Here is a 26,768-nt window from a genome sequence, read left to right as displayed (position 1 = left end):
GTGGGTGTCGTTAGATAGTCCTGAATTCTTTTGTTAACTTACTCTGTCAGGACTCTCCAGTTTCTACTACCTGGAGGCTGGCAACCCTAGTAACACTGCTAACTCTGGCTTGAGAAATCTGGGGAGATTTGGGGGCAATGCCAGGAAGGGTGGAGTTTTGGGAGGGGGGAGCTGAGTTCAGAGCTCACCCACCGAAGCTGCCATTTCCTCTTTAGTCTGAAGATCAGCTGAAATTCTGGCACAATTTCAGGCCCCACTTGCAAGTTGGTAAACCTAAAAGTCTGACTACTGGTCCCATCTCACTCACTGCTGTCAACTAGAGTTGCCAACTCTGGGATGGGAAATCCCTGGGTATTTGGGGGTGGAGCAGGGGAAGATGGGGTCTGAGGAAGACAGGGAGCTCAGCAGGGTATAATTCTGGATACATTTACTTGGAATTATTCGAGGGACACATTTCTTAGATATGCTCAAGGCAGTATAGACAGGGGCTTGGCTAGTCTCCTGTTTCTCTGCGCAGGGGCAGAGGCACACTTCAGTGCAGTGGTATGAGGGCTGCATCCCGAGCAAATAAGTAAAAGCAAAAAAGAACAGCAGGGTATAATTCTTTAGGGTTCACCCTCCAAAGCAGCCATTTTGTCTAGGGAAACTGATCGCTGCAGTCTGGAGCTCAGTTATAATTCTGGGAGATCTCTGGGCCCCACCTGGAAGCTGGCAACCCTAGTCTGCAATGTCTGGATTTGGTTCTCCAGGGCCTCAGGTGGAGAAGGGTCTTCTCCAACACCTGTTACCTGACATGCTTTCTAATGGGGAATTGGACCAGGGACCATCACATGCAATGCAGGTGTACTGCTGCTGTGGTAGTAGTGGAGAGTGCCCTCAAATCATAGCTGAATTATGGTGACCCCTGGTGGGGATTTTCATGTCAAGAGACTAACAAAGGTGGTTTGCCGTTGCCTGCCTCTGAAACTCTGGTCTCCATTAGAGATCTCCCATCCAATTACTAACCAAGGTCAACCCTGCTTAGCTTCTGAGATTTGATGAGATTGGGCTCATCTGAGCTATCCAGGTCAGATTGCCACTGTACCACAGTTGTTTCCACCAAAGCCCTGCTTGTAGGAGACAAACCACAACACCGCAGTATAACCTCAGGAAAGATGCTGTGACTACAGTGCTGTGCCCAGGAGTCATTTCATAGAAAAAGAGCTGGAGGAACTTATTAGCATAACTCATTAGCATATGTCACACCCTCTGACATCACCTATCCTGGCTGCTTTGGACCCAATCCTGGCCATTCAGGGCCGAAATTGGGCCCAAAATGGCAAAAGGGGGCTGAAAATGGCCAAAAAGAGGCCCAAAATGGTCAGGATTGGGCGGCGGCTGAACAGGAGAGTGATCCACCACCCATCAGAGGCCCGATCCGGGATGTTTCGGCCCCAATCCAGGACGACATGGGCCCAAAATGGCTGAAAGTCAGGTGGGCGGGGTCACCTGACATGTGACCTCTTTGGGGAACTGCCAGAACTGCGTTCCTGCACTTTCCCCCTCGAAATGATTCCTGGCTGTGCCACTCTGCCAGGTGCTTGCATTTGCAGTTCTAGTAATCTGTCCTAAATTAGCACAGTAGGGAGGAATAGCAAGCCAAAGTTTTAAAAAAAAAGACACACTTGAATACTCACATATAATATCTAAAAGACATGGCTGTAGAAGAAGTCAGCTTCATGGCAAATTGAAACAGGCATGAAACAGATTCATGTGAGGATGTAGGTCAGGACATTAATTTGTCATAGTTGAAGAGCTTAAATGCTTCCTCTTCTGCCCAGCTGTCTCAGAAATCCCAGCGCTCTCGCAAAAGAGCTTACTGGGCCTCATTCTTCTAACAAAGACCAAGATTGTAGGGTTGGTCCCTCCATTTCCTAACATTAATCTTTCCAAAAGATGCTTAGTGCACAAACACACCCATAAATCTTTCAGTGATGTGCCCCAGTGCTTTCATTAGTGGAAGTGAAACGGTTTAGTCTTCCTCCCACGTTTTGCATACGTTTACTTGGAATTTAAACACCACTGTTATCAGAGGGACACGTTTCTTAGCTATGCACAGGACAGTCTAGATGGGTGTGTGTGCGCGCATGCGCGCGTGCGTGCTGGTGGGAAGACTGCATAACCAGCAAATACGTAAAAGCGACTCTGCTGGGTGAGGCTCTAATCTGTTTAGAAGAGTGGTATATAAGCGTATATAAATTATTATTATTCAAATTACACGCAACACAGTCAATAATAAAGATCACATTATCATTGATTGGCTTTGCTGAGCTGATACATGTTTCAACCAGAGACCTAAGTATCAACCAGATATTGGCGTAATATGTACATTATTCCAAATAGCGCCATCTTTTGCAGTTCTGTAGGTGTTATGTCAGAAAGCTGCAGTTCTTTCATATAAATTGCAAAGTTTTTCAAGATGGTTCCAAGTGCCCCAATGACAATGGGGACTACTGTTGCATTCTTCTTCCATAGTCGGGTGGTTTCTATCGCCAGATCCCTATATTTAATCATTTGTTCTTGTTCTTTTTCTTCAACTCTGGCATCCCCAGGAATTGCAATGTCGATTATCCAGACTCTTCAATTTTCCACGACTGTTATGTCTGGTGTATTATAGTCAAGGTGCCAATCAGTTTGAATTCTGAAATCCCACAAGATCTTGACTTACTCGTTTTCTAACACCTTTTCCACCTGATGTTCTCATGAATTCTTTGATACTAGCAGACTATACTTTTTACTCAATGACCTGTGAATCAGCTTTGCATCATCATCATCATCATCATCATCATCAAAACCCCATACTGCAACAAGAAGAAAATTACAGAATGGTTGCACACTGGGAAATTGCATTGTACTTTTAAAGTTGCCTGCTGGATTGTGCTGCAAATCCACCAACTGGTTTTCTTCTGGTACTTTTGTCTTCCTCCAACCTGCAGAGGACTGCCAAGCATGTAGCACATATGGCTGCCAACCTCCAGGTGGCAGCTGGAGGTCTCCCAGAATTACAACTGATCTCCAGACATCACAGTTCAGTTCTGTTGCCCCTTGAACTTTCTACCCCTTTATCCCACAAACTTGAAACCCATTCCTATTGTTCCCGGGCAATATGATGAGTTCATAGAGGGGTCACATGGCAGCCCTACAACAGAGTCTTTCATGTCACATCCTAACAGATCCTTTTAACTGGAGGCACCAAGGATTGAACATCCGAAGCAGATGCTCTACCTCTGAGCCACAGCTCTGTCCCAGTAATCCTCTAGCCTACTTTTTGTTTGTACCTACATGATTTGGTATTATTGCAGAATGCGCATAGGTTTTCTCGCAGAATTATATGCACCGTTGCAAAATACGGACATGTTCTTGAAGGTAGGCTAAAGATTTCCCTGCCAATTGCACCTCTCTACTTGGCACACTAATATTGCTTATTTGGTGTGGGAACTGTATATCACAGCTTTTCTCGTGTGAAACTATTTGTGAAGATTAACCTTCTGAGATTTAAAGTTGTCCCAACCATAACGTACAATTCACATTCACATATCGGACATTATTTTAAAATTAAAATTCCAGCATAACCTTGGTGAGTAGTGTAACCAGACCCCCTGTAAATGGTTAGCTAATCTAGTTTGCCTATGCCTGGCAAAGAATGTTTTGAATAATACCATAGAGCACATAAAAAAATGGAACTCTAAGCATGTGAACTGCCAATCCTGCTCAGCTTGAATGTGTGCACGAAATAAGTCAGAAGCCAAAGTCATAACAATATCCAGTGCACAGCGTCTCTGTAGGTATGATTGCTTTGGAAGCCTAATAAATCTTTGAAACCATGGACAAGTATGTACAAATTCTCAGAATGCATGTCTAGACTGTACAATTGTTAATAAAAAAACAACATTCCTCAATTTTCTTGACTAGAACTGAAAAACAAGGTTGGGTCAAGGTCAAGGAAGATGCTTCTGAAATAAAATGGATGTTGTCACGTTTTAACACCCAGGGCCACATGGCCAGAGCTGAAGAAAAAGGCCTGGGATCCTTATAGCCCTTGATATTTTTAATACACACAGCCCATTCAGTATACCGTTTGGACTAAGAGCGGAACTACAAGTGAAAAAAGGCACAGGTTAGACACTTGTCAGCTTCCCTCAAGTTTTGATGGGAAATGTAGGCATCCTGGTCTTGCAGCTTGGCTCTCCGACTGCTGTCCAATGGACTTTTCAACTGTCACTTGTCCAACATTCCACCAAGCTGCCTACATTTCCCATCAAAACTTGAGGGAAGCTGTGACAAGTGTCCAACCTGTGCCTTTTATCACTTGTAGTTCCACTCTAAGACAGGAGAATCTGGAGTTCATATCTCATGCCTCCATTAGCAGTCACACACATACCACCTCCTCACACTGAAAAGATAGTTTATTGATGAAATATTATAAACCCCTTTGTCCGGGATCTGAGACTCAGCCCCTGGACTTACCAGGAGGAGGGGACGGGAGGCCGTTGGGGGACAGCCACCCAGCCACCCCAACAGGCACCCAGGACCAGAACAGACCAACAACTGAAGCGGGGAAGGAGGCATCCCAGCCACAAGAGGGCAGAGAAGCACCCAAGCCTCAGAGAGTCATGAGAGGCAGGTGGAAACCAGCTAGCCCCACCCTTCGGTGGGGGGCCGGGGGCCAGGCAGGGAGAGTGAGGAACCCCAGGGGGGAGTAGACCTGAGGGAGGAAGCGCAGGAAGCAAGGGCAGTCAGCTAGCAGCCTTACCAGTCAGGGAGGAGAGGCAGCCAAAGCAGCACAGAGCCACACCCCAGCCTGCAGGCTAGCTAGAAGGCAGTAGCCTGGTCCAGGTGAAACTGGGAGCAAAACAACCCCAGGTGGAGCTGCCTGAGGCACTCTACAGGAAAAGCGTGGCAGCCAGCCAAGAAGGCACAGGTGTGCCTGCCCCAAGCAGCCAGCTCAGTAGAGAAAGCTTGTCAACCAGCCAAGGAGGAACAGGTATGACTGCCCAGGGCAGCCTGCAGAGCAAACCCAGGTGCAGCTGTCTGAGTCAGCCAAGGGCATGGCTAGAGTGCAGGAGGGGGCATGGCTGACAGGTGGAGCAGGGAATTGGTGAAGGGATAAAAGGGAAGTCCACCCACAGGGTGTGGTGGGTTGTGTAGGAGTTTAGGAGAGAGACAGAGCAGCGGAGAGGAGGTGGCAGAAAGAAGAGGAAGAGTAAGTCCGGAGGAGGGAAGGGGCCAGCTGTCATGGAAGGGAGCCGGGATTCTGTCAGGTTGAGCGGGCCTGTGAGAGGACTGAGAGGGTGCGAGGGCGAGGTATACCCCCCTCCTTCCACAGAGCAGGAGCCCACATAATCCCTGAAGGTAACCCTGGTCCAAAGTCAGGCATGCTGGTGCCTCACCGGGCAATACCCAAGGCAGAACCTGACACCCTTCCTCGTATGCCTGGCTAAAGGCAGAGCAGATGCCAGCTGAGCAGAAGCGTGAAACATTACCAGAACATGAGTCAGAGGTGGTTGACTGACTGATGCCTCCTCCACGTCCTGGAGAGACACAGAGATAAAAGGTTTCCTAAGAAGATCCTTGTCTAATCTCATCAATGCCCTGCTATACTTCACCTTCATCCACCTATCCTAATCAAAGCTATTCAGCAAGCCTGGTAGCTTCCCCATCTGGTACTTACCAGGTCATCAAGTGATTTTTTCACCTATAGTCTATCCCAGAGAGTCACTTCAAACCTCTCCCAACTTACTGTTCTACCTCCAGACCAACCATTAAGTTATTGTTTTGGGGAACAAGACATCAGCTTGCCCCAGGGAACGTTTTGCCCTATAATTGGGCTCCTCAGCCAGTTTTTAAAGAGTAATCTGCCGGAAGGAATGCCGTTTCTGATTTCCACGGTTCAAAATACTTGCGGAAAGCAGAAACTCACTCATTTCTAGCAAAACCACTTGAGTAGCTGTGAGGAATTAATTCCATCGGACTACCATTCATCACATCTTCCAAATAGCAGCGTCTGTGTTATTAAGGGCTGAAGAACTACTGGCCCCGATGCATTTAAGGAAATAGAGACAGAGCAGTTAACTGCCTGGTTTTGAGGTTCAGCCTTCTTCAGATGTGCATTTTTTTGCATGGATGGGAGAAGCAGTATACCTTTAAAAACTACAAGTCATGCAGAAATCAACAGGGAAGCTCTTTTCATCACCACATCCTTCTATAAACTGTCTTGAGCCTCAGCGAGAAAGGGAAATGATAAACGAAGTAAAATAAAAAATAAATATCCCTTAACAACAACAACAACAACAACAACAACAACAACAAAATTTGATTTATATACTGCCCTTCAGGACAACTTTATGCCCACTCAGAGCAGTTTACAAAGTATGTCATTATTATCCCCACAACAATAATCACGCTGAGGGATGGGTGGGGCTGAGGGAGCTCTGAGAAGCTGTGACTGACCCAAGGTCACCCTGCTGGCTTCAAGCGGAGGAGTGGGGAATCAAACCCAGCTCTCCAGATTAGAGTCCCACGCTCTTAACCACTACACCAAATTGGCTCTTGTGGTTCCTTAAAGACTAACCGTATTTATTTCAGCATGATCTTTTGCAGGCTACGTTCATGCAATGGGCTATCTCCAGGCAGACACAGACATACACAGGGTTACAAAGGCGGGAAAGGTTGTAAACAGAAGGTTCAAAGGGCCAGGAAATTCGGGAAGGACAAGGTGAGATATAATTAGATGTAATCAAGAAAAGGACAGCACCAACTAGTTCTTAATCACATCTGGAATTTAGTTAATTACATCTTACCTTGTCCTTTCCACATTCATGGCCCTTTGACCTTTCAGCTTACAAAAAAAGAAAAGAGTTCTTTGTAACACTGTATACGTCTATCTACTTAGGGTAGATCCATTCAAAGCATCTGATGATGTAAATGCTAGCCCAGAGACGCTCATGGTAGAATGAAAACTGGATCGTCTTTAATTAGGGTTGCCAGCCTCCAGGTTGTGACGGGAGGGTTCCTGGAATTACAACTGATTTCCAGGCCTTAGAGATCAGTTTCCCTGGAGAAAATGGCTGCTTTGGAGGGTAGACGCTGTGGCATTATACCCCATTGAGGCCCCTCCCCAAACTCCACTCTTTCCAGGCTCCACCCCCAAAATCTCCAGGAATTTCCCAACCTGGACCTGGCAACCCTATCTTTAATAGGCTACAAGACTCCTGTTTTGTTTCGGCACAAACAGCTTGGCACAGCTACTCTTGTAGAAGTACAGCATTTTCTTGACTTAGCCCATTCGTTTTGAACCTGTTATGTAGCTAGAAATCCTCAGAGCTTCCTTTGTCAGGGGAAAAGAAAATCACCCATTAATGGTATCTTTCAACACTTAAAATGCAAAATTACTTAGGAGCAAGTCTCAGAGAAGCTTACTTCTGAGTAAACGTGCTTCGATTGTAGCCTCCACATCCATTTCCTACAGAGCAACTGGTGGGGTTGTTTAATATATTTTTTTTACCAGTCTCTGCCAGCAAAGATTATTTGCAAATGTTGGCAAGCAATAAGGGCTGCTAACATATGCCAAGCAAAAATTCACCAGCTTTCTGCCCTGCTTATCAGGCTGTTAAAGACACAGGCACCAGCAAGGCACCTTTCAGGTCAGAACACGGTGAGAGAACATCGGACTCCACACAGATCGGGCAGGATTGCTCCATAGTTCTTTCTGAAGTGCAACATTCATGAATGTTTTCAGGTAACTTGAAGAGAAGCAGGTGGGACTACCAGAAGTAAGGATCATATTTTGCTTCCTCTGGTAGGGTCAGTGGGTTGTTTTATCATCTGCTCCGTAACATTCGTTTCATTTGGGCCACTTTTAAAAATCAGACTGGTCATTTCAGAGCCCGAACTCTGCTCTGCTCACATCAGATGTTTCAGAGTTATGGACATTAAATATCTTCGTAGGGGTGGTAGAAAGTTCCATCAAGGCACAGATGACTTACAGCGATCTCTGCTGGAATTTTCAAGATCAAGGCTGATTCCGCACATGTTGGATAATGCACTTTCAATGCACTTTATCAATCGTTTGAGGTGGATTTTTTGTTCCGCACACAAAAGAATCCATTCCAAATGATCTATAAAGAGGATTGGAAGTGCATTATCCAACGTGTGCGGAATCAGCCCAGAGCTGATCAGAGGTGGTTCGCTACCGCCTGCCTCTACATAACAACCCTAGTCTTCCTTTGAGGTCTCCCATCCAATTACTAACCAAGGCAGACCCAGCTTAGCTTCCAAAGTCTGATGAGATCAATCTTGCCTGGGAATCCAGGTCAGGGCAAGTATCTGCATCGCTTACTCAAATATCTGGATGCGAGACAAAGCAGACAAATATCTGCTTTGCCTCCCAGTGATGGGCCATGGACTTGTTTTGGGATAGCTGTGTATCCTAAACACATGGAGGGCTCGATTTGGAACAGGGCCATGCCATGGAGGAAGAGAGGGCTTATGCCTTCTCCCATGCTATCTTCTTGACCCGAAACAGCCCTGGGAAGCTCTTGTTCGCTCCAACGGGAAAACTGACAAGATGTAGCTGATGGAGCAAACTGAGTCTTCAGGGAAACAGCTCAGAGGGACATTCCCAGAATATATTGATGATCTGACCTGGATAGGGTTGCCAGCTTCCAGGTAGAGGCTGGAGATCTCCTGGAATTACAACTGGTCTCCATGCCACAGAGATCAGTTCACTTGGAGAAAATGGCTACTTTTGGGGGTGGACTCTATGGAATTCTGCCATGCCAAGTTCCTTTCTCTCCCCAAACCCCACTTTCTCCAGGTTTCTCCAGGTTTCACCCCCCAGATCTCCAGGAATTTCCCTACTTGGAGCTGGTAACCCTAAGATGTACACAGGTAAAATGTAAAAGTAAGTTAATAACAACAACTGCGCTTATATAGTACTCTTGTAGACAGATTAGTGTCCCACTCGGAGAGGTGTGAACAGTGTTATTATTATCCCCCCAATACAACTGGGGAGCTGGGGCTGAGAGGAGCGGCTTACTCAGGGCCACCTGCAGAGTTCATGGCAGTAGTGGGAGTTGAACTAGCAGAGTGCTGATTTGCAGCCCAACCACTTAACCACCATGCTACAACAGCTCTCAGTTAGGAGTCCCATGTAAGAGGAGAATATTTTTTTAAAGTTCGTTTCTTCCCAGTCCTTCATCCAGAAATGCAAGATCAAACAAGGGCCTTTCTGATTGATTAAGTCTATTCCTCATCACCGATTAGGGTGACCAGATGCTAAGGAGGCCAGGTCCCCGGAAACTTTACTAGATATGACAAAATTTGAATTTCAACTTCTCCTGCAGGAATTCACTCTTCTACAAAACTCTTAGAGACAGAAGAGATTGTTACCACAGGTAATCCTAGATCCAAAACAATCTTGAAAGTTGCAGAAGTTGCTTGTCCACAAGCAAAGCTAAACATTTCCTTGCTCAGCCACAGGTACCTCAATTGTTAGTCGTACGTGTTCCAAACAAGATTAGAGGCAGTTTTTGTTAAGCTTTGCTATCTGGCTGCTGCAGGCAAGTGGCTACTTACAAGCCTGATTGAACGCAGAAATTTCCATTCATTACAAAACATTGCAGACCAACTTCCTCTTAGGGACGCATCTGTCTTGAGTTAAACCACATATTATTTCTTCCAAATCTATTGCAAAGAAGCGGGAATTCTTTTTTTTTTTAATCAACCTCCATTCAAGGGCAGTCATGAAACGTCATTCAACATCCTTGGGTGATGTAATTACTTCAAAAGTCCATTTCTGTTTTGGACAGAGTGGACTCTTTTGCAACAGTTCGTGTAACCACCACCCGAGAACAGGATATCCTGTCTTTACAGTGTCTATTATTTGCTTCACTTTCAAAAAGTGTGTTCACATTGGCCATTTCCACACACGTTGAATAATGCACTTTCTATGCACTTTAGCAATCCTTTGGAAGTGGATTTTTTGTTCTACACATGGGCTGCTTCCACACACGTTGGATAATCCACTTTCAATACTCTGTAGTGAACATTTGAAACTGATTTTCCATGTGTGGAACAAAAAATCCACTTCAAAAGGATTGCGAAAGTGCATTGAAAGTGCATTATTCAACGTGTGTGGAAATGGCCATGGAAAATCAGTTCCAAATGTTCACTAAAGAGTCTTGAAAGTGGATTATCCAATGTGTGTGGAAGCAGCCATTGTGGTTGCCTATTTTTCCCCCTAGCAGGGCTCCTGTGCCCTCCTCAGCTCTGTGGCAAGCAGAAACACAACTGCTCAAGGATTTTCCTAATCAGTGCATTTGCTTGATGGCGGCCTCCACTTACGAAAGTCACAAGAATCATACCAGAATAACAGATGAGCAACGTATTAGAAAACCTCTCACACATTATGTACAGGCAAGATCAATGATTTTTTTAAAAATAAAAAGAGTTGTCTGTTGTTCAAGACACAGAAATACAGCTAGTAAAAATAAAGTGACGTTTGCCAGATGAAGTTTCACCTGTCATGGAAATTAAAATGATGGGAAGAGCTTCCCCTGGCCTAGTTTTGTGTGCATCAAGTCACTGTTAAATTCATATGAGCAGGGCTTTTTTTCAGCTGGAACGCGGTGGAGCGGAGTTCTGGAACCTCTTAAAAATGGTCACATGGCTGGTGGCCCCGCCCCCTGATCTGCAGCGTGGAGGGCAATCTAAACTCCCCTCCGTCTGGAGATCAGGGGGCGGGGCCACCAGCCATGTGATCATTTTCTCTGCGGGCATCCCACTGAGTTCCCCCACCTCTTTCCCCAGAAAAAAAGCCCTGCATATGAGTGATCTTAGTTGCTAGAAAAGGTAGCAAGCCTAGCTAGAAAACTAAAGAGAGCGAAAGTTAAAACCCACCTGTTTTTACATTCAAATGGCATCCCCCAGCCCCATCTTTATAAAATCCCATTTGTCATGTGGAAACACTCTTAAGTTTAGCCTCCGTTTCCCCTACCATACAGGGGTTTCGGTGTGTGTTGCAGTCTCTGTGTCAAATTGGATCACAAGGTTGTCCAAATATGATTGCCAAAATGCAAGTGTCCTTAGTACCACACACACTGAATTTGGCCCCTTTCACAAAGCATAGCTCTAGGTCTAGATAATAGAAGTGGCTATACTTGGGTAGCTTCTTGAGGGTCGATTTGATCTTCTGCTCTCACACCAGAGTGGGAATTTGGGGCCATCTGCATGACGTCATCCCATCTCTGTTCTCCTTCCATGGTTCCCCTCTGCTTTGCTCCAATCTTTCCAAAAACCCTGGAGTCAAACAGTGTTTGCGCCCATGTGAATAAGAAGGTGCAGATCTTCCCACCCACGTCTGGCATCATTTTCTCTCCCCATCACTTCACGCCTGCTGAACTTTTTATTGGCTTTTGTTTAAATTTTGTGGTATTACCCATTTTTAAAAATTCAGCAAGAAGCCCTCCAAGTAGCAGGGGGAGGTGGGCATGAAGAGACGGAGAGGAAAGAATAGAGAAGCAAGCGGTACGTACGTTTTCTTGCCCTTTCGAGTGCCTGTGCAATTCACAGCAGCAATGAGTCCACAATGAATTTCTCTCAAATTTTTATTATTATTATTGGAAGCAGGCTTGGCTAAAAGGGGGGTCTCTGGGAATCCATTCATTGTCTCTAATACCATCATCAGCTATATCAGCTCTCTGGGAGAAATTCAAGCAATGGAAAAGCTTCCCTGGCCCACCAGAAATCCAGCCAGGGAACAGCTTCATGCCCTGAATTTCTGCCAGTCATCCTTCAAAACAACAAAGCCTTGCTGGGGAAACGAAGGTGGTAAGCAACATTGATTCAGAAATGCAGGAGGGACCAAAGAACTAAACAGGCTGAAATTCCTACAAAGAAACACTCGTGGAGCTGCCTCACATCAAGTTAGACCTTTGGCCCATCTATCCCAGTACTCCAGAAAGCAGCTGTCCCACACCTCAGGCAGAGGTCTCTCCGAGCCAAGATCTTTTTGCAAAGAACTGAATTCGAAACACGCATGCAAAGCACAAGCTGCAGCAAGCACAGAAAGCCCTCGATAAGACAGAATTAGCTCATCCCATCTCCAATCACCACCCCCAACAGAAAAGAGGCATAATGAAAACATTAGTGGATCGCGCAAGACAGATACGTGAGCCGCACTTTCTCAATGAGGAAATTAATCATCTAAACCACGCACTTCAGGCAAATGGCTACTCCAGAAATGAAATCCGAAGAGCAATCAAACCCAGGGTGAATCAAACAACCAAGGAAAAACAGTCTCCTACAGGAAAAGTGTTTTTGCCATATATCAAAGGAATTACTGATCAGATGGGAAAGCTTATGAAAAAGCATAACCTTCAAGCAGTATTCAGACCCACCCGAAAAATACAACAGATGCTACGATCAGCAAAAGACAGCAGAGACCCCCTCACCTCTGCAGGAGTATACCGTATACCCTGCAGCTGTGGACAAGTTTACATCGGGACCACAAAGCGTAGCATCCAGACAAGAATAAAAGAACATGAAAGACACTGCAGACTTGGACAACCTGAAAAATCAGCAGTGGCTGAACATAGCCTAACTCAAACAGGGCACAGTATCTTATTCCAGGACACCAAAATACTGGACAACACTTCCAACTACTTTGTCAGACTGCACAGGGAAGCCATTGAAATTCACAAGCATAAGCAAAACTTCAACAGGAAAGAAGAAACCTTAAGAATGAACAGAGCATGGTTTCCAGTTCTGAAAAACACCAGGCTAACAAAACATTCTATCCCCGACAATAGCCCTGCAGAGAAGATTAGCACATCAAGTACCAATCCATATGCAAAAGAACCTCCTCAGGATACAGTGAAGCCTCCCGCCATTAGCATTCCACACCCTGGGAAACTCTTACAGGATGACTCAGCTCAACCCCACCCCTCCTGAGTAGATACAAATGACCTACATCTTTTCCACACTGTGACACTGAGAGATCTCTGTCTTTTGGTGCTACACCTCTGAAGATGCCAGCCACAGCTGCTGGCGAAACGTCAGGAACTACAATGCCAAGACCATGGCAATACAGCCCGGAAAACCCACAACAACCATCAGAATTAGCTCGTTTCTTACCTTTTGACCTGCCCTTCTTCTAAAGAGCATGTCCACATTGTCCTCACAACAACCCTCTAGGGTAGACCAGTTCAGGTAAAAAAGTTAGTTCAGAAAGAGAGTCCAGTAGCATCTTACAACAAACAAGATTTCCAGAGCATAAGCTTTCGAAAGTCAAGCACTCTGGAAATCTTGTTGCTCTTCCTCTTCTGCTATAGAGCAACACAGCTACCCACCTGAAACTATCTTCATGGAAGGCTGGTTCACAGTCACAGAGAGTTTCGTGAGCAAAAAGAGCTTAAAACTGTGGGGTTCAATGGTCAGAATGCTGGATTTAAACAAGGGAGACGAGTTCAAATCTCTGTTCCATAACAAAGCTATGCTACGGTGACCTTGGATCAATTACATAATTTCAGCCCGACCTACCTAACCTGATCTATGGTACAGCCACATTTCAAATCCCATGTGCCACTCTTGTTACTGTATCTTGAAATGGATATCGCAGGGCAGACGAAAAGGGGAAACAAGACAATTAAAGGGCTGGAGAAGGGTTACAGAGAATGGGACGTTTCAGTTTAGAAAAAAGATGTCTAGGAAAGGACACGACAGACGTTTGGGAAACTAAGCATGGCATGCAGAAAATAGAACTTTTTTTCTTCTCTAGAAGTTGTGGGAGGGCACCCCAGGAAACTGACGGGCAATCAATTCAGCACAGCAAGAAGGAAATACTTTGCTCAACGAGTTAATGGGAGCTACTGTAGCACAGCAGCAAAGTGGTTGGTCTGCGAGTCAGCACTCTGCTGGTTCGAATCCCACTGCTGCCATGAGTTCAGCAGGTGGCCTTGGGTAAGGCCCTCCTCTCAGCACCAGCGGTACTGAGGGGATAATATAACACTGTCCTTGTTCACCGCTCTGAGTGGGACACTAATCTGTCTAGAAGAGGGGCATTTAAGTGCAGTTATTATTATAAACATAGTATTCACCACCAGTGGACACAGCGATGGCAACAAACATGGATGTCTTAAAAAGGGGATTAGACAGATCTGCGCAGAAGTCCATCAGTGGCTACTAGCCATGGTGATTAAATGGAACCTCCATGTTCAGAAGCAGTCAACCTCTAAATACCAGTGCTGGGGGAAGCAGCAGCAGGGGAGGATCTTAGGGCCAAGCTACAAGTGATGAATTGCACTTGCCTGGCAAGTGAACAGACTCGCGTGTATTCCTCCCTGTTCACTTGCCCTCCACTTGCCCTCCACTTGATCACTACGTAGAGTGCAAGTGGAGCACAAGTGAGCAGGGAGGAATACACGTGAGTTTGTTCACTTGCCAGGCAAGTGTCATTCGTCACTTGTAGCTTGGCCCTTAGTCTCTCTGCTCTGTTTCTTTGGCCCTCCAGGGCAACTGATTGGCTGCCATGTGAAATAAGATGCCGGACTCCCTGGACTACTGATCTGATCCATAAGATACCTTTTAGGGTTGTTGTGAGCCATGTAGGTTGCACTAAACTCCTTATGAGAACAGCAGAATAAAAAAAAACATTGTTATTGTAAACATTATTAGTACTACTAACTACAAACAACCCAAGACTTCAGGGGTTAAAGCTACAATTCTGCACCCGCTTCCTTGGAAGCTGGCGGAATCAGACAAAGCAAACTTCCAAGCGAACTTGCACAGACTCTGCTTGCTAACCCGCCACACTCTGTTAATCAGCATCAGTTGCTTTTTTTGTTATGGAGCTTTAAGAACAGCAAAGGGAAAAGATTTCTCCCATCCACTTACCCAAAAGATGAGGCTGATGGCCAGCAACACACTCTTCGAGGTGATCACTCCGCAGTCCATGTTTGGCTCCTGTGTACGGGAAGAAGGAAAGAAACAAACGCTCTGTTGGTGCCTGCAGAGCTCTGTAATTGCACCTCTGGATGGCTGGTGAGCGCACTCTCAATTCACCCGCATCTCTGGGGCTCTGAGCAAAGCATTACCAGTTATCACATGACACCCCCCTTACCCTCCCCCAGTCACATGCTCTTTTGTGTACAGTGCGAAACAACACTTTACTGTAGCCTGGATATTCTTCCTGCCCAATACTTAGCACTGAATGTGACTCACAGGGCTACCGTGAACCTTCTAAACTAGTGGCAGAAGGGGAGGGAAGACTTACCAAATGGTTACTAATAGCAAGCACTATAAAATGACTAAGATGGGTAGCCCTGTTAGAAAAGAGCAAGAGTCCTGTAGAACCTGTAAGACTAACAAAATTTGTGGTAGGGTATGAGCTTTTGTAAGTCACAGCTCACTTCATCAGATACGTGAAAGATCTGAAGAACTGAGCTGTGACTTATAGGGTTGCCAGGTCTGGGATGGGAAATTCCTGGAGATTTTGGGGGGTGGAGCCTGGAAAGGACGGGTTTGGGGAGGGGGGGCTCAGTGGGGCATAATGCTATAGAGTGCACCCTCCAAAGCAGCCATCTTCTGCAGAGGAATTGATCTTTGTTGTCTGGAGATCAGTTGTAATTCTGAGAGATCTCCAGCCGCCACTTGGAGGCTAGCAACCCTACATGAAAGCTCATACCTTATCACAAATTCTGTTAGCCTTATAGGTTCTAAGGGACTCTTGATTCTTTTATACTGCTATAAAATAACTGTTCTTCAAGAAAGTCAAAGTTCATTTGAAGGGAAATCAGCCTAGCCTACCTCACAGGGGTGTTGTAAGGATCAGATAGACTGAAGTTGGAGGAGAACCATACACACTGTCCCGAGCTACTTGGGAGAAGGGTAAATAAGTAAAGAAATGGCAGTTTTCTGCAGCTTTTCCATCCGGTCCTGTAGCTTTGCCTTAAGCTGCAGTCAAAGGCACAAGAACAGCCCAGGTTTTTCCTGATCAGTTGGCAACCCTCCTTCTAAAGTATGAAGATGCAAGGCAGATTATTACCTGATGTTTACTCAGGAGCAAGTCCCACTGTTTTCAGTGGATTTTACTCCCAAGTAAACATAGTAGCCTTTCCAGTGATTCTGACCCAATTTCAAACTAAACCGGAGTTTTAGAGTGCATTAAAAACTAAACAACCCCCACCCCCTTTATTCCAGCATAAGCTTTCATGAAAAGATTATACTGGAATAAAAATATTTCTATAACATGCCCCGGGAAAGTCCTGTTTATTTTGACAACAGATGAACACATCCAGCCTCCTAAAATTATTTGCTTTATTCCATAAGCAATGTGTTTTATATTCTGGGTAAAGGACTTTTAAAATCCATTTTTTACTCTTTATTACCGATTTGAAAATCGGTAATGAGAATGCTAGAAGCCTTTTGATCAATAATGAAACAGCATTCTAAATTTGGTAACTGTGTGCCTTGACTTTATTTTTCAAAAGCCATAAATATTTAACAGCATTCAAAATTAGGAATTTGGGGGGGGGGGGTGTTGTTTTATTATTTACTGAATGTTTTGCACGTGCTCACAATTAGGTTGCCAATTCTGAGCACGTGCAAAACTTGAGGAGGGGAATTTCCACTGTTCTCCAGACTACAGACGTTCGTTCCCCTAGAGAAAATCACAGATTTAGAGGGTGGACTGTATGGTATTATACCCCTCTGAGGTCCCTCTACCCCAAACCTTGCCCTCGCCAGGCTCCACCACCCAAATGTCCAGGAATTCCCCAATACAGAGTTGGCAGCCCTAACTCAAAATCAGCGAACTTGCTTAAACAGCCACCCATCCATCTCTGGTCTTGCTGTGCCGTTGTGGTGTTTCTGCTGTGGTCGGAAAGAGGACACAGCTGCATTTTGACACAGGCCCAAAACTTCTCTGTTTTGGAGGAAGACGGCTCTTTGCACAGAGTTCTGATTTAACAACCACCGATCTGGCACAGCCAGTTACATCAACGAGACTCTGCAGAGAATAAAAACATTTGGATAGATGGGTCTTCTTGAACTGATGCTCCCCAGAAAGAATGCAAATTAGGACAAGGTGAATGCTTTAAAAAAAATGACATCCGCAGTAACAGAAAGAAGAGTTCAGATTTCAAAGCATATACAGGATTAGAGATTCTCCAGTTTCACTTCAATGGGATTTTGCTCTCAGGGGTCTCCATATTTAAAGGCCATCCTGGCTTATTTCAGCACAGAAAACATTAGTGATTTCACTATTCCTTGGAAGTTTAATTAGTCCCTGAGCAAAACTGAAACGTTCAGTTTCCTCCTGACTGTGTCATGTTAGGCTCACAAGATTTCCCCCACGTCACACATTTTGCAGCGGCACGAACTATCCTGCCTCCAAATTCCAAAAGCACCCACAAGCTCAACGTGGTTTGGGACCCTGATATAGTCAGGCCTCCCTAGGCAGACATGAAGTTATGAAGAAAATGTTTTAAAAAGTTGTAAACACCAGGCAAAGGAAGCACAGGGTGTATGATGCAATTATGTAGTTTGAATGTAATTAAGAAAAGTACAGACTTCTGTGGGGAAAAAGGTAAGGGGGTAGTTTAATTCCAGGAACTAGCTATTCTAGCAACAGGAATTAGGGTTGCCAGCAGAGCTGGAGGAAAATAAATGTCCTGCCCCTTTAGGAGAGGCTTAATGTATGGAAATGGACCTCTGAAGCTTTTCATGGCAAATAACATCACCTAGTAAACAATACCCCAAGGAGTCTCTTAAAGGGACAAGACATTTTACTCCAGGCAGCTGGCAACCCTAAAGGAACTTGTAATATGGATCACGACCACCAACATTTACACTCATCACCGCTTCATTAGTCCCTTTACCAAAAATATTTGGAACAATATGGAGATTTCAGATCCCCTGAAAATAGCCATTTGTCTTGCATTTCTTAAAAGAACAGGTGCATTTTAAGCTGTTGCTAGTGCTCTGAAATACCATGCACTTCCTTTCTGAATTATTTTCAGTTTCCCTTATAGAGTTCTGAGTGAGTAGCCATGTGGGTCTGCAGTAGAACAGAGAACGTGGGCCCAGCGGCACCTCAGAGACCAACAAGACTTTCAGGATGTGAGCTTTTGAGGGCCAGAGCTCTCGTCTTCTTATATAGTTAAGTCTTTAGATGAATAAATACACACATGATCAAAGCACCATGTATCTTTCCTTTCGTGAATCACAGATTAGAAAGAGTCGGTATCAGTCTGAGAGAGAAACATCAGACCTACGGCCGTGTGTGAAAACCTTCCAGTGCGGCAGAGTGCTGAATAACGTCAGATTCAAGTCTCTGCTACTCCTTATGATGGTTATTGGCAGGGCTTTTTTTCTGGGAAAAGAGGTGATGGAACTCAGGACCACACAATGACGTCACTTTGGGTCAGCTGGAAGAAGGGAGGAGTTTTTTTTAAGTTTAAATCGCCCTCGGCCAAAATGGTCACATGGCCGGTGGCGCCACCCCCTGATCTCCAGACAGAAGAGAGTTTAGATTGCCCTCTGCACTGCTGCTGTGCGGAGGGCGATCTAAATTCCCCTCTGTCTGGAGATCAGGGGGCGGGGCCACCAGCCATGTGACCATTTTCAAGAGGTGCCGGAACTCTGTTCCATCACGTTTCCGCTGAAAAAAAGCCCTGGTAAAATGTAAGTTTTTAGTGTGTTGTTTTGCAGAGTGTAATCTGGCCTGAGCCTGCTAGTCGAGGAGGGTGGAACAGAAATAGAAAGTAAATAAATAAATAAATAAATAAATAAATAAATAAATGTATGTCCATTATGTAGTCTGCAAACGTATAAGTTTTTGCTGAGGCTGTACATTGACAGGAAAAATAAAATATATTTACTTTATTTATTTAGGATATTTCTATGATGCCTCTTCAGAGTCCTGCTCGACTCGGCAGCTTACTATTAAAATAATATAACAAATATAAAAACAATATAAAACAATAATTCAAATATATTGAAATATTATTTAATACTGAAATATTGAAAAAATATTATTTATTTAATAATTTGATAATTAATACATTAATCTATACAGCTAATAATTTAATATTCCATGCATTTAATATTTTTATATTTAACTTTTAAAATATTTTAAAGATCAATATTTTTTAAAGCCGTTGGATATAAAAGCATAAAAACTAACCATAAAACAGAAGCAGCGCATTTGAAAAGTTGATAAGATAAAACCCCTAATTAAAAGCCTTGATCAAACTATGTGTTTTGGCTTGGTGCCTAAAAGAAAGAAAAAGCAGGCACCCAAAGAGCTTCAAGAGTGACGGTGTTCCAGAGGGAGGGTGCCACCACAGAAAATGCCATCTGTATTCACCACCCACCTCGTTTCTGAAGGTGCGGGCACAGAGAGGGGCATGAGAGGCAGATTTTAATTGGTGGGCTGTATAGTACTGGAGGAGATGCTCCTTCTTTTACAGCAAGGGTCCTGCTTTCTGTCTCTGTAGAGTCTTGGTTTGTTCTCCACCTGAAGAAGAGTTCTGCGTGACTCAAAACCTTGCTTCCAGAATGCTGAATTTTTCATTCAACAAATAAAGGTCATTTATTCTGCATTTCTTGTGCTGCTACAACTATGAACGCATTCATGACCAAAGGAGGGAGGAGCTGGAACTTCTAGCACATTAACTTATCCCTTATAGCAAGATCTGGGTCCAATAGCACCTTAAAGACCAACTAGATTTCCTTGGAAATCTAGTTGGTCTTTAAGGTGCAACTGGACCCAGATCTTGCCCTTGGACAGTAGACCAACATGGCACCCACCTGAAGCTACCAGCCTTTATATGAAGTCTCACCACAAATCTCTCTCTCACTACAATTCCTTTTCTTTCCGGCTCAATCACAATATGTCAGAGCCTGCCTGGCGAACATAGCCTTCACTCCACTTTAACAGAGAATCAAAAGACGTGTTCTTCGGCTTCAGGCAAGAGCTGTACTGTGTGGGTGCTCAAGCACATTTTTCTTAGGGGCAAACAGAAGTAAATTTTCAGCATGAATGTCAGAGTTCTACTCACATAGGAAATGGCCTCTTAGCTTATCCCATATATTTGGGCCTGAAGCTGTTCCACTCATCATCTAGACCAAAGCTGGCAGATCTGCTGTTCAAAAACCAAAGAATCTTGTAGCACTTTAGCAACACAGATTCATCACGGCACAAGCTTTTGCAGAAAAAAACACACATCTCCTCCTCCAAAGCAACAACCACCAAATAGAACAAGGAGCAAATCCAAAGCGAGTCTATGCAGAAGCATATCCCATTTTATTCCACGCAGTTTACTCCTGGGAAAGAGTATTTTGAACTGCATCCATAGCCTGTGCCCAACTGGCTGCTGTTTCTCTTCCTGGTCTTGTCAGAACCAGTGGCGTAGTGTGGGTTCCAGGCACCCGGGGCAACTCCTGGCCGGTGGCGCTTCTCTCACCACGCATGTGCATGCGCGTGCGCATCGCATGTACTCCCAGGACTGTGCAGTGACATACTTCTGGGAAGTGATGTCACTGTGCAGTCCTGGGAGCGCCTGCTGTTCCTGCCCCCTAGGAGCGCTCCCACGATTCGGGCCCCTCACCTCCCCGCCTGTTACCTGGCAGTGTGCTCCCAGCCAGCAGCCGCTGCAGGAACCGGAGGGCCAGCTCGGCACCCAGCGAGCCGGCTGCCCCCTTCAGCACAGCAGTTGGCCAGGGTGGTGCAGGCGGCTTCCCAGCCTTCCCATGTGTGTAGTGCTCACACTGCTGCTGCTGCCAGCTCTGTGCACTCTCAGCCAGCAGCTGCATCCGCTGCTCTCTGTTTGGTGGTCCACGGGGCAAGCAACCCCCCCGTCCCCTCTAAATACATCATCGTGCAGGCCACATGCTGCCCCCAGCAGCACTCCACGCTCTGCAGGGGGCCAAATTGGGCCCGATTTGGCCTGAATCGGGCCACTGCAGAGCGCAGGAGCGCTGACAGGGTGGCACAAGGGGCGTTGGAGTGCTCCTGCACTCTGCAACAGCCTGATTCAGGAGGTATGTTCTTCTGCCTTTTCCCCGCCAGCCAGGTAAGCGGGGGTGAGAGGTGGAGGGTGGGAGCGGGGGATCCCCTGTCCCCAGTGGGGGACTGGCAACCCTAGCCCTGATTGGCTCTGGAGTTACCGAGTGATGATTGAGACCTAAGAAAAGATGTCTTCTATCTGAAGAAGTGAGCCGTGACTCACGAAAGCTCATGCCCAACCACAAATTGGTGCTACTGGACTCTTGCTCTTTTCTACCACCTCACTCTGTTCCCTTCACCATTCTTTTTCTTTCTGAGGGACAGTTACGCAAGTATGCCAGAGAGAAGCTGAAAGCGTAGCATGTCTCTGTGCCAGACCAGCCAGGCATGGATGAGGGCTCACATGCTAATGGGTGAGACAAGCAACAAACGGAGGCCAGTGAGTGATCGGTATCTAAGCTTGTGTTTTAGTTAAGCAGAATTTTATGTAGCAATAGTAAGGTTTTCTTGTTTTATGTCTGTTGACTTTGAGTGCTTTATGCTTTTCCGCAACACTCCTTAAACTAATAAACTACAGTTTATTCAGGGGTCATTTCGGAGAAAAAGAGCTGGAGGAGTTTATTAGCATAACTCATTAGCATATGCCACACCCCTTGCCATCACCGGAAGTGTGTCATTAGTATAACTGCTTTGCATATGCCACACCCCCTTACATCACTTATCCTGGCTGTTTTGGACCCAATCCTGGCCATTCAGGGCCGAAATTGGGCCCAAAATGGCAAAAAGGGGCTGAAAATGGCCAAAAAGGGGCCCAAAATGGTCAGGATTGGGCCGCTGCTGAGTGGGAGATTGATCCACCACCCATTAGAGGCCTGATCCTGGCCATTTGAGTACCAATCCTGGCTGTTTTAGGCCCGATCCTGGCCATTTTGGGCCCAATCCAGGCCAAAACGGGCCCAAAATGACCAAAAATCAGGTGGGCGGGGCCACCTAACATGTGACCTCTTTAGAGAACTACCGGAACTGCGTTCCTGCACGTTCCCCCTTAAAATGAGCCCTGAGTTTATTCAATCTAAATTTGGAATCCATGACTTGGATGCGGTTACATCCCAGAACAAACCTGGAGATGGGATATCCAAGGCCTTGGGGAAGGTAAAGCTTTCAGTATTACAAAACAGATAGTAGTGCGGCCTGCCTGATTGCTGGAGTGGCTGTTATACATGTCCAGAATTAAGGGGTTTGGGACGACTATCTATATAGTGGCTAATCGTACCTGCCTGGGCAGGAGTTACCTTTCGGTCTGGTCGGTCCCCAGGCTTTGGCGTTAGGCAAAAGGTTAGGGAACTGCAGGGAGATTAGCAACACCAGCTGAAGAAGCTGTCCCTGTAAATGCATTTGTGCAGGGCTTTTTTTCAGCGGGAATGTGGTGGAACGGGGTTCCGGAACCTCTTGAAAATGGTCACATGGCTGGTGGCCCCGCCCCCTAATCTCCAGGCAGAGGGGAGTTTAGATTACCCTCTGTCTAGAGATCAGGGGGCGGGGCCACCAGCCATGTGACCATTTTCCCAGAGGGCAACCCATTGATTTCCACCACCTCTTTACCCAGAAAAAGTCCTGCATTTGTGTCATATTTCCTTCTTGGTGTGAGCAGCCAGGAAAGCTATTCTGGATTTCTGGGAACTGTTGGTGCCAAGGTTCAGGGAGAGAAAAGAAGAAGCAAAAATAGGCAAGGAAAAGAGGAGGAAAAAGTACATCCACCCCTGTCTTTTTTTCTACGGTTTTGTCAGTTAACGCTGCCAACTATTAATTCAACAGTATAAAAACAAACAAGAAGGCTTTTAGCGATGATTGCCACTTGCAGTCTTTGATTGTTTGCAAGCTGGAAGTCTATCTCATTCATTTATACCCTGCTTTTCTTCCCAGTTGTGATCCAAAGCAGCTTCCATCATTCTCCTCTCTTCTATTTTATCCTCACAACAGCCCTGGGAGGTAGCTCAGGCTGTGAATGTGTGAGTGGTCCCAATTCACCCAGCAAGTTTTTATGGCACAGTGAGGATTTGAACTTGGGTCTCCCAGATCCTAGTGGGAGACTCTAACCACTACACCACGCTGGCTCTCATACACCAGCGTAGTACACACAATAAATAACGCAATCGATCTTGATAGCAAAAATAAAGATCAACAAAATAAAAAAAGTAGAACCCTTGCAATAAACAGCACAGTATGAGGTGGTGGGAAAGAAAACTCCTTACACACTTCCATAGGCACTTCACTACAACTCTATTCCCTTTCAAAACTACCATCCTGCACAATTTGAGGGGTGCCTGAAACCACTTGTTGGAAAGACGATGGATATTTTGCTCCTGTCTGAAAACCAAAGAAACAGCACAGCTTAAGCAGAAGAAAACGCACCATTGTAATATGGCACCGGGCCTGGTTTTCATCCGTTGCACGTTATATGTGATTCCAAATCCTATCCAACCAGTGTTACAGCTAGTTCAGAGGTTATCATCAGAAAAGGAAAACAAATTGCATGGTTTACCTTTTAATTAGAAAAATTGCAAAATCCTTTTTTCAAGCCACTGAAACAATTTCTGGATTTGAGTCCAGTAGCACCTCAGAGACCAACGAGATTTTGAGGGTATAAGCTTTTGAGAGTTAAAACTAGACATGGGCACGAACCAAAAAAATTTAACAAATCTGTGGTTCGTGGTTCGGTGCCAGTGACGATCCCGAAGCCGCGAACCGCAACGGACATTTCCCGTTGCCGAACTGGTTGCAATAGGGATCTTGGAGTTATACCGTCTCCAATCCGAGGCCCCCAGGAAACTCCCACAAAAATCCAAGCTCAATTATACTCTCTGTCTCTCTTCAAAGGCTAGCAAGTAGCAAGCAACAGCTCTCACACTCCACTGCTCGCTGAAAGTGAAAGCCAGCCTAGGAGCACAGTGCTTTTTATAAGCTGAGGTCCCATTGAGCAACGCAGGAGGTATGTGTTTGGCCGTCAGAGCTGCCTATCAGGGTTTGCAGGGATGAGATTGGAGTGCCCGAGGCTACAGAACACCCCCTCCCCTCTCCCTCCCCCGGGTGTCTTCTCCCAACTTGTAACCACTTTGCAGCTCCATGGTTGGAAGGAAGACCTGCCGATCAAGTTAAGCTGGGCTTCGATTCGGGTTTCCAGGGCGACAGAAGGAGCGTAGACAGAGTTCAGGCATTCCCCTCCCCCGGCTCCGTTTCCAGGAGAATTCTGTCTGGCTTCACGAACTGTGGCCAAATGCACCGAACCAGGCTTCTTCCGAACGCTGGTTCATTTGCCGTGGACAATCATGAACTGCCAGATCACGATCGTGCAATCGCCAATTTCGTGGGTTTTTTAAGTTCGTAATGCAGTTCGTGCCCATGTCTAGTTAAAACTCCCTTCTTTGGTAACTGCTGTGATCCCGCGGCCCCTCCCTCTCCAAATGTTAATTTATGCACAGAAAAACCAAGGAAAAATATTTCAACACATAACATCAGCCCCAGATTTGAATTTTCCATAACCCCTCCTCTGAAACAAACATTGGAGTAAAATAAAAAAGAGTCTAGTAGCACCTTTAAGACTAACCAATTTTATTGTAGCATAAGCTTTCGAGAATCACAGTTCTCTTCATCAGATGCATGAAGGGCAAGAAGAAACTGGTCAGATATATAGGTGGAGAGGGGAGGGCGGAGTAGATGCAAACAGTAGCTTCTGATATGGAGATCAGTTTGCTTCTGTTGAGGAAATTAGTTACCTCTGATAATGAGATAACCATTCATAGTCCCTATTCAGTCCCAGCTTGACAGAGTCAAATTTACATATGAATTCCAATTCAGCAGCTTGCCATTGGATTTTGTTTTTGAAAGGTTTCTGTTGAACTACAGTGACCTTTAAGTCTTTGATGGAATGTCCTGGTAGATTGAAGTGTTCTCCCACTGGTTTCTGGACGTTTCCATTTCTAACGTCAGATTTGTGTCCATTTATTCTTTTGCGTAGAGGTTGGCTGGTTTGTCCAATGTACAGAGCAGAAGGACATTGTTGGCACATGAGGGCATATATCAGATTGGAGGATGAGCAGCTGTAAGAGCCAGAGACAGTGTAGTTGATGCCATTGGGTCCTGTAATTGTATTCCCTGGGTAGATATAGGGGCAGAGCTGGCATCTGGGTCTGTTGCAGGGCCTGGTACCTGTGATGGTGACTCTGCTGGCCGATTCATGGTTGTGAGTGAGAAGTCGTTTAAGGTTGGGGGGCTGTCTGTAGGCAAGGAAAGGTGTTGCAATAATGCTGTGCAAGTACAGAACTGTAATGTTACCAGACAGCCACTAGGTGTCAGTAATGATTCACACAATAAAAAAGGAACCAGCTTTACCTTGTACTAAATTTTTAAAAGGACAGCATAAAATGCCCTGCCTTCCCCAAACGCAGGGAATTGCTAATATTTTAAAATTATCTGCAAATATTTTAAAATTATTAGCAGGATGAAGTTGAAAAGGCTGTATTATAAATGTTTCTCAGTAGGAAATGCACCTAAATGTTGACCGGCAGGAAACAATTTTCAACTCTTCTTCAATTTTATATACTTCTGTCATAATCTGCTGGGGAAATCATCTGCTACGCTTTCTTTCCTCTAATTGTGATATTGGTCATTAATAAATAGAATTTAGATTATAAATGGTTTTTTTGGTTGGGGGCCTTTGGTTATAAATCATAGTAGATTCCATTACTCGGCTAAAGAAGTGTGTTGCCTGACGGGAAACGCAAAAATCAGAAATTTCTTCTTTTTATATATATATATATATATATGAAAGCAGGGTTGTTAAGAGCAATTTTTAAAATTCCTCTTTTCCCATTTCTCCCTGAAATCTACCAGGGCCGTTTCCAGATGGCTTACCTGCCTCCGGAACGTCGTGCCATCTTGCGGGGAAAACGCGAAATATCATGTTTTCTCGCATGAGTTTTGCGCGACGTCGCGCAAAACTCACGTGAGAAAACGTGATATTTCGCATTTTCCCCGCAAGATGGCGCGACGTTCCGGAGGCAGGTAAGCCGTCTGGAAACGGCCCAATTCATTTCTTTTCCTCTTTAGGTATAAAGCTGTCAGTTTCCATCAATTCCTTTTTGATCAAGAGAAATATGAAGAGAGAAGGGGCAGGAAAGGAGAGTGTGCAAAATTTCAGAATTTCACTCTGTACATGCTCAGAGGCAGACAATGTCTTCTAACGCCTCCCTTCATTATTGCTAGAGCACCATCCTGTGGTATGTAATATAAAACAACTACAATGACTGAAGTTACAAAGGATTCCTGAGAAATCAAAGAGAAAGGAAGAAAAAAGACTCTTAAAAAGAGAATAAAAGCAATAATGGTTGTATTGAAAAAAAGCAAATTTTGGAAAAAGAAATTCCCCTCCCCATAGCAACGCTAGTTGCAAACGACAACCAAAAGGTTTTTTGAACCGCAGCTGAATTTGCTTGGGTAACCACTATCCAAAACTTAAGTATGATCGTAACATTTACTGTCAATAATCTGTCTATACTTATGTACATGTCTTTAGCTGCATTCTGAAGAAGGGAGCTCTGACTTTTGGAAGCTTATAACCTTAAAAATCTTGCTGCTCTCTAAGGTGCTACTGGACTCAAATCCTACTGCTGACCAACACAGCTACGTACCTGAAACTAACCTAAGGACGCTTTACTGGGAGTAA

General features: G+C 45.1%; 1 protein-coding gene across 1 annotated transcript in view; it reads right to left on the bottom strand.

Annotated features, from left to right (window-relative positions):
* The window catches only part of LOC129334567 (tetraspanin-36-like), a 38,084-nt gene extending 22,978 nt beyond the window's left edge, over positions 1-15,106 (bottom strand). The window contains exon 1 of the mRNA XM_054986753.1: positions 14,932-15,106. Within this exon, the coding sequence (XP_054842728.1) occupies positions 14,932-14,991 (60 nt within the window). The 5' untranslated portion in view covers positions 14,992-15,106. The remainder of the gene's footprint in view (positions 1-14,931) is intronic.
* Between the last annotated feature and the right edge of the window lie 11,662 nt (positions 15,107-26,768).

Source organism: Eublepharis macularius, chromosome 8 (genome assembly GCF_028583425.1).
Source record: "Eublepharis macularius isolate TG4126 chromosome 8, MPM_Emac_v1.0, whole genome shotgun sequence".
NCBI classification, from domain to species: Eukaryota; Metazoa; Chordata; class Lepidosauria; order Squamata; family Eublepharidae; genus Eublepharis; species Eublepharis macularius.
The sequence above is the reverse complement of the archived record's forward strand: the minus strand, read 5'-3'. Positions and strand labels throughout refer to the sequence as shown.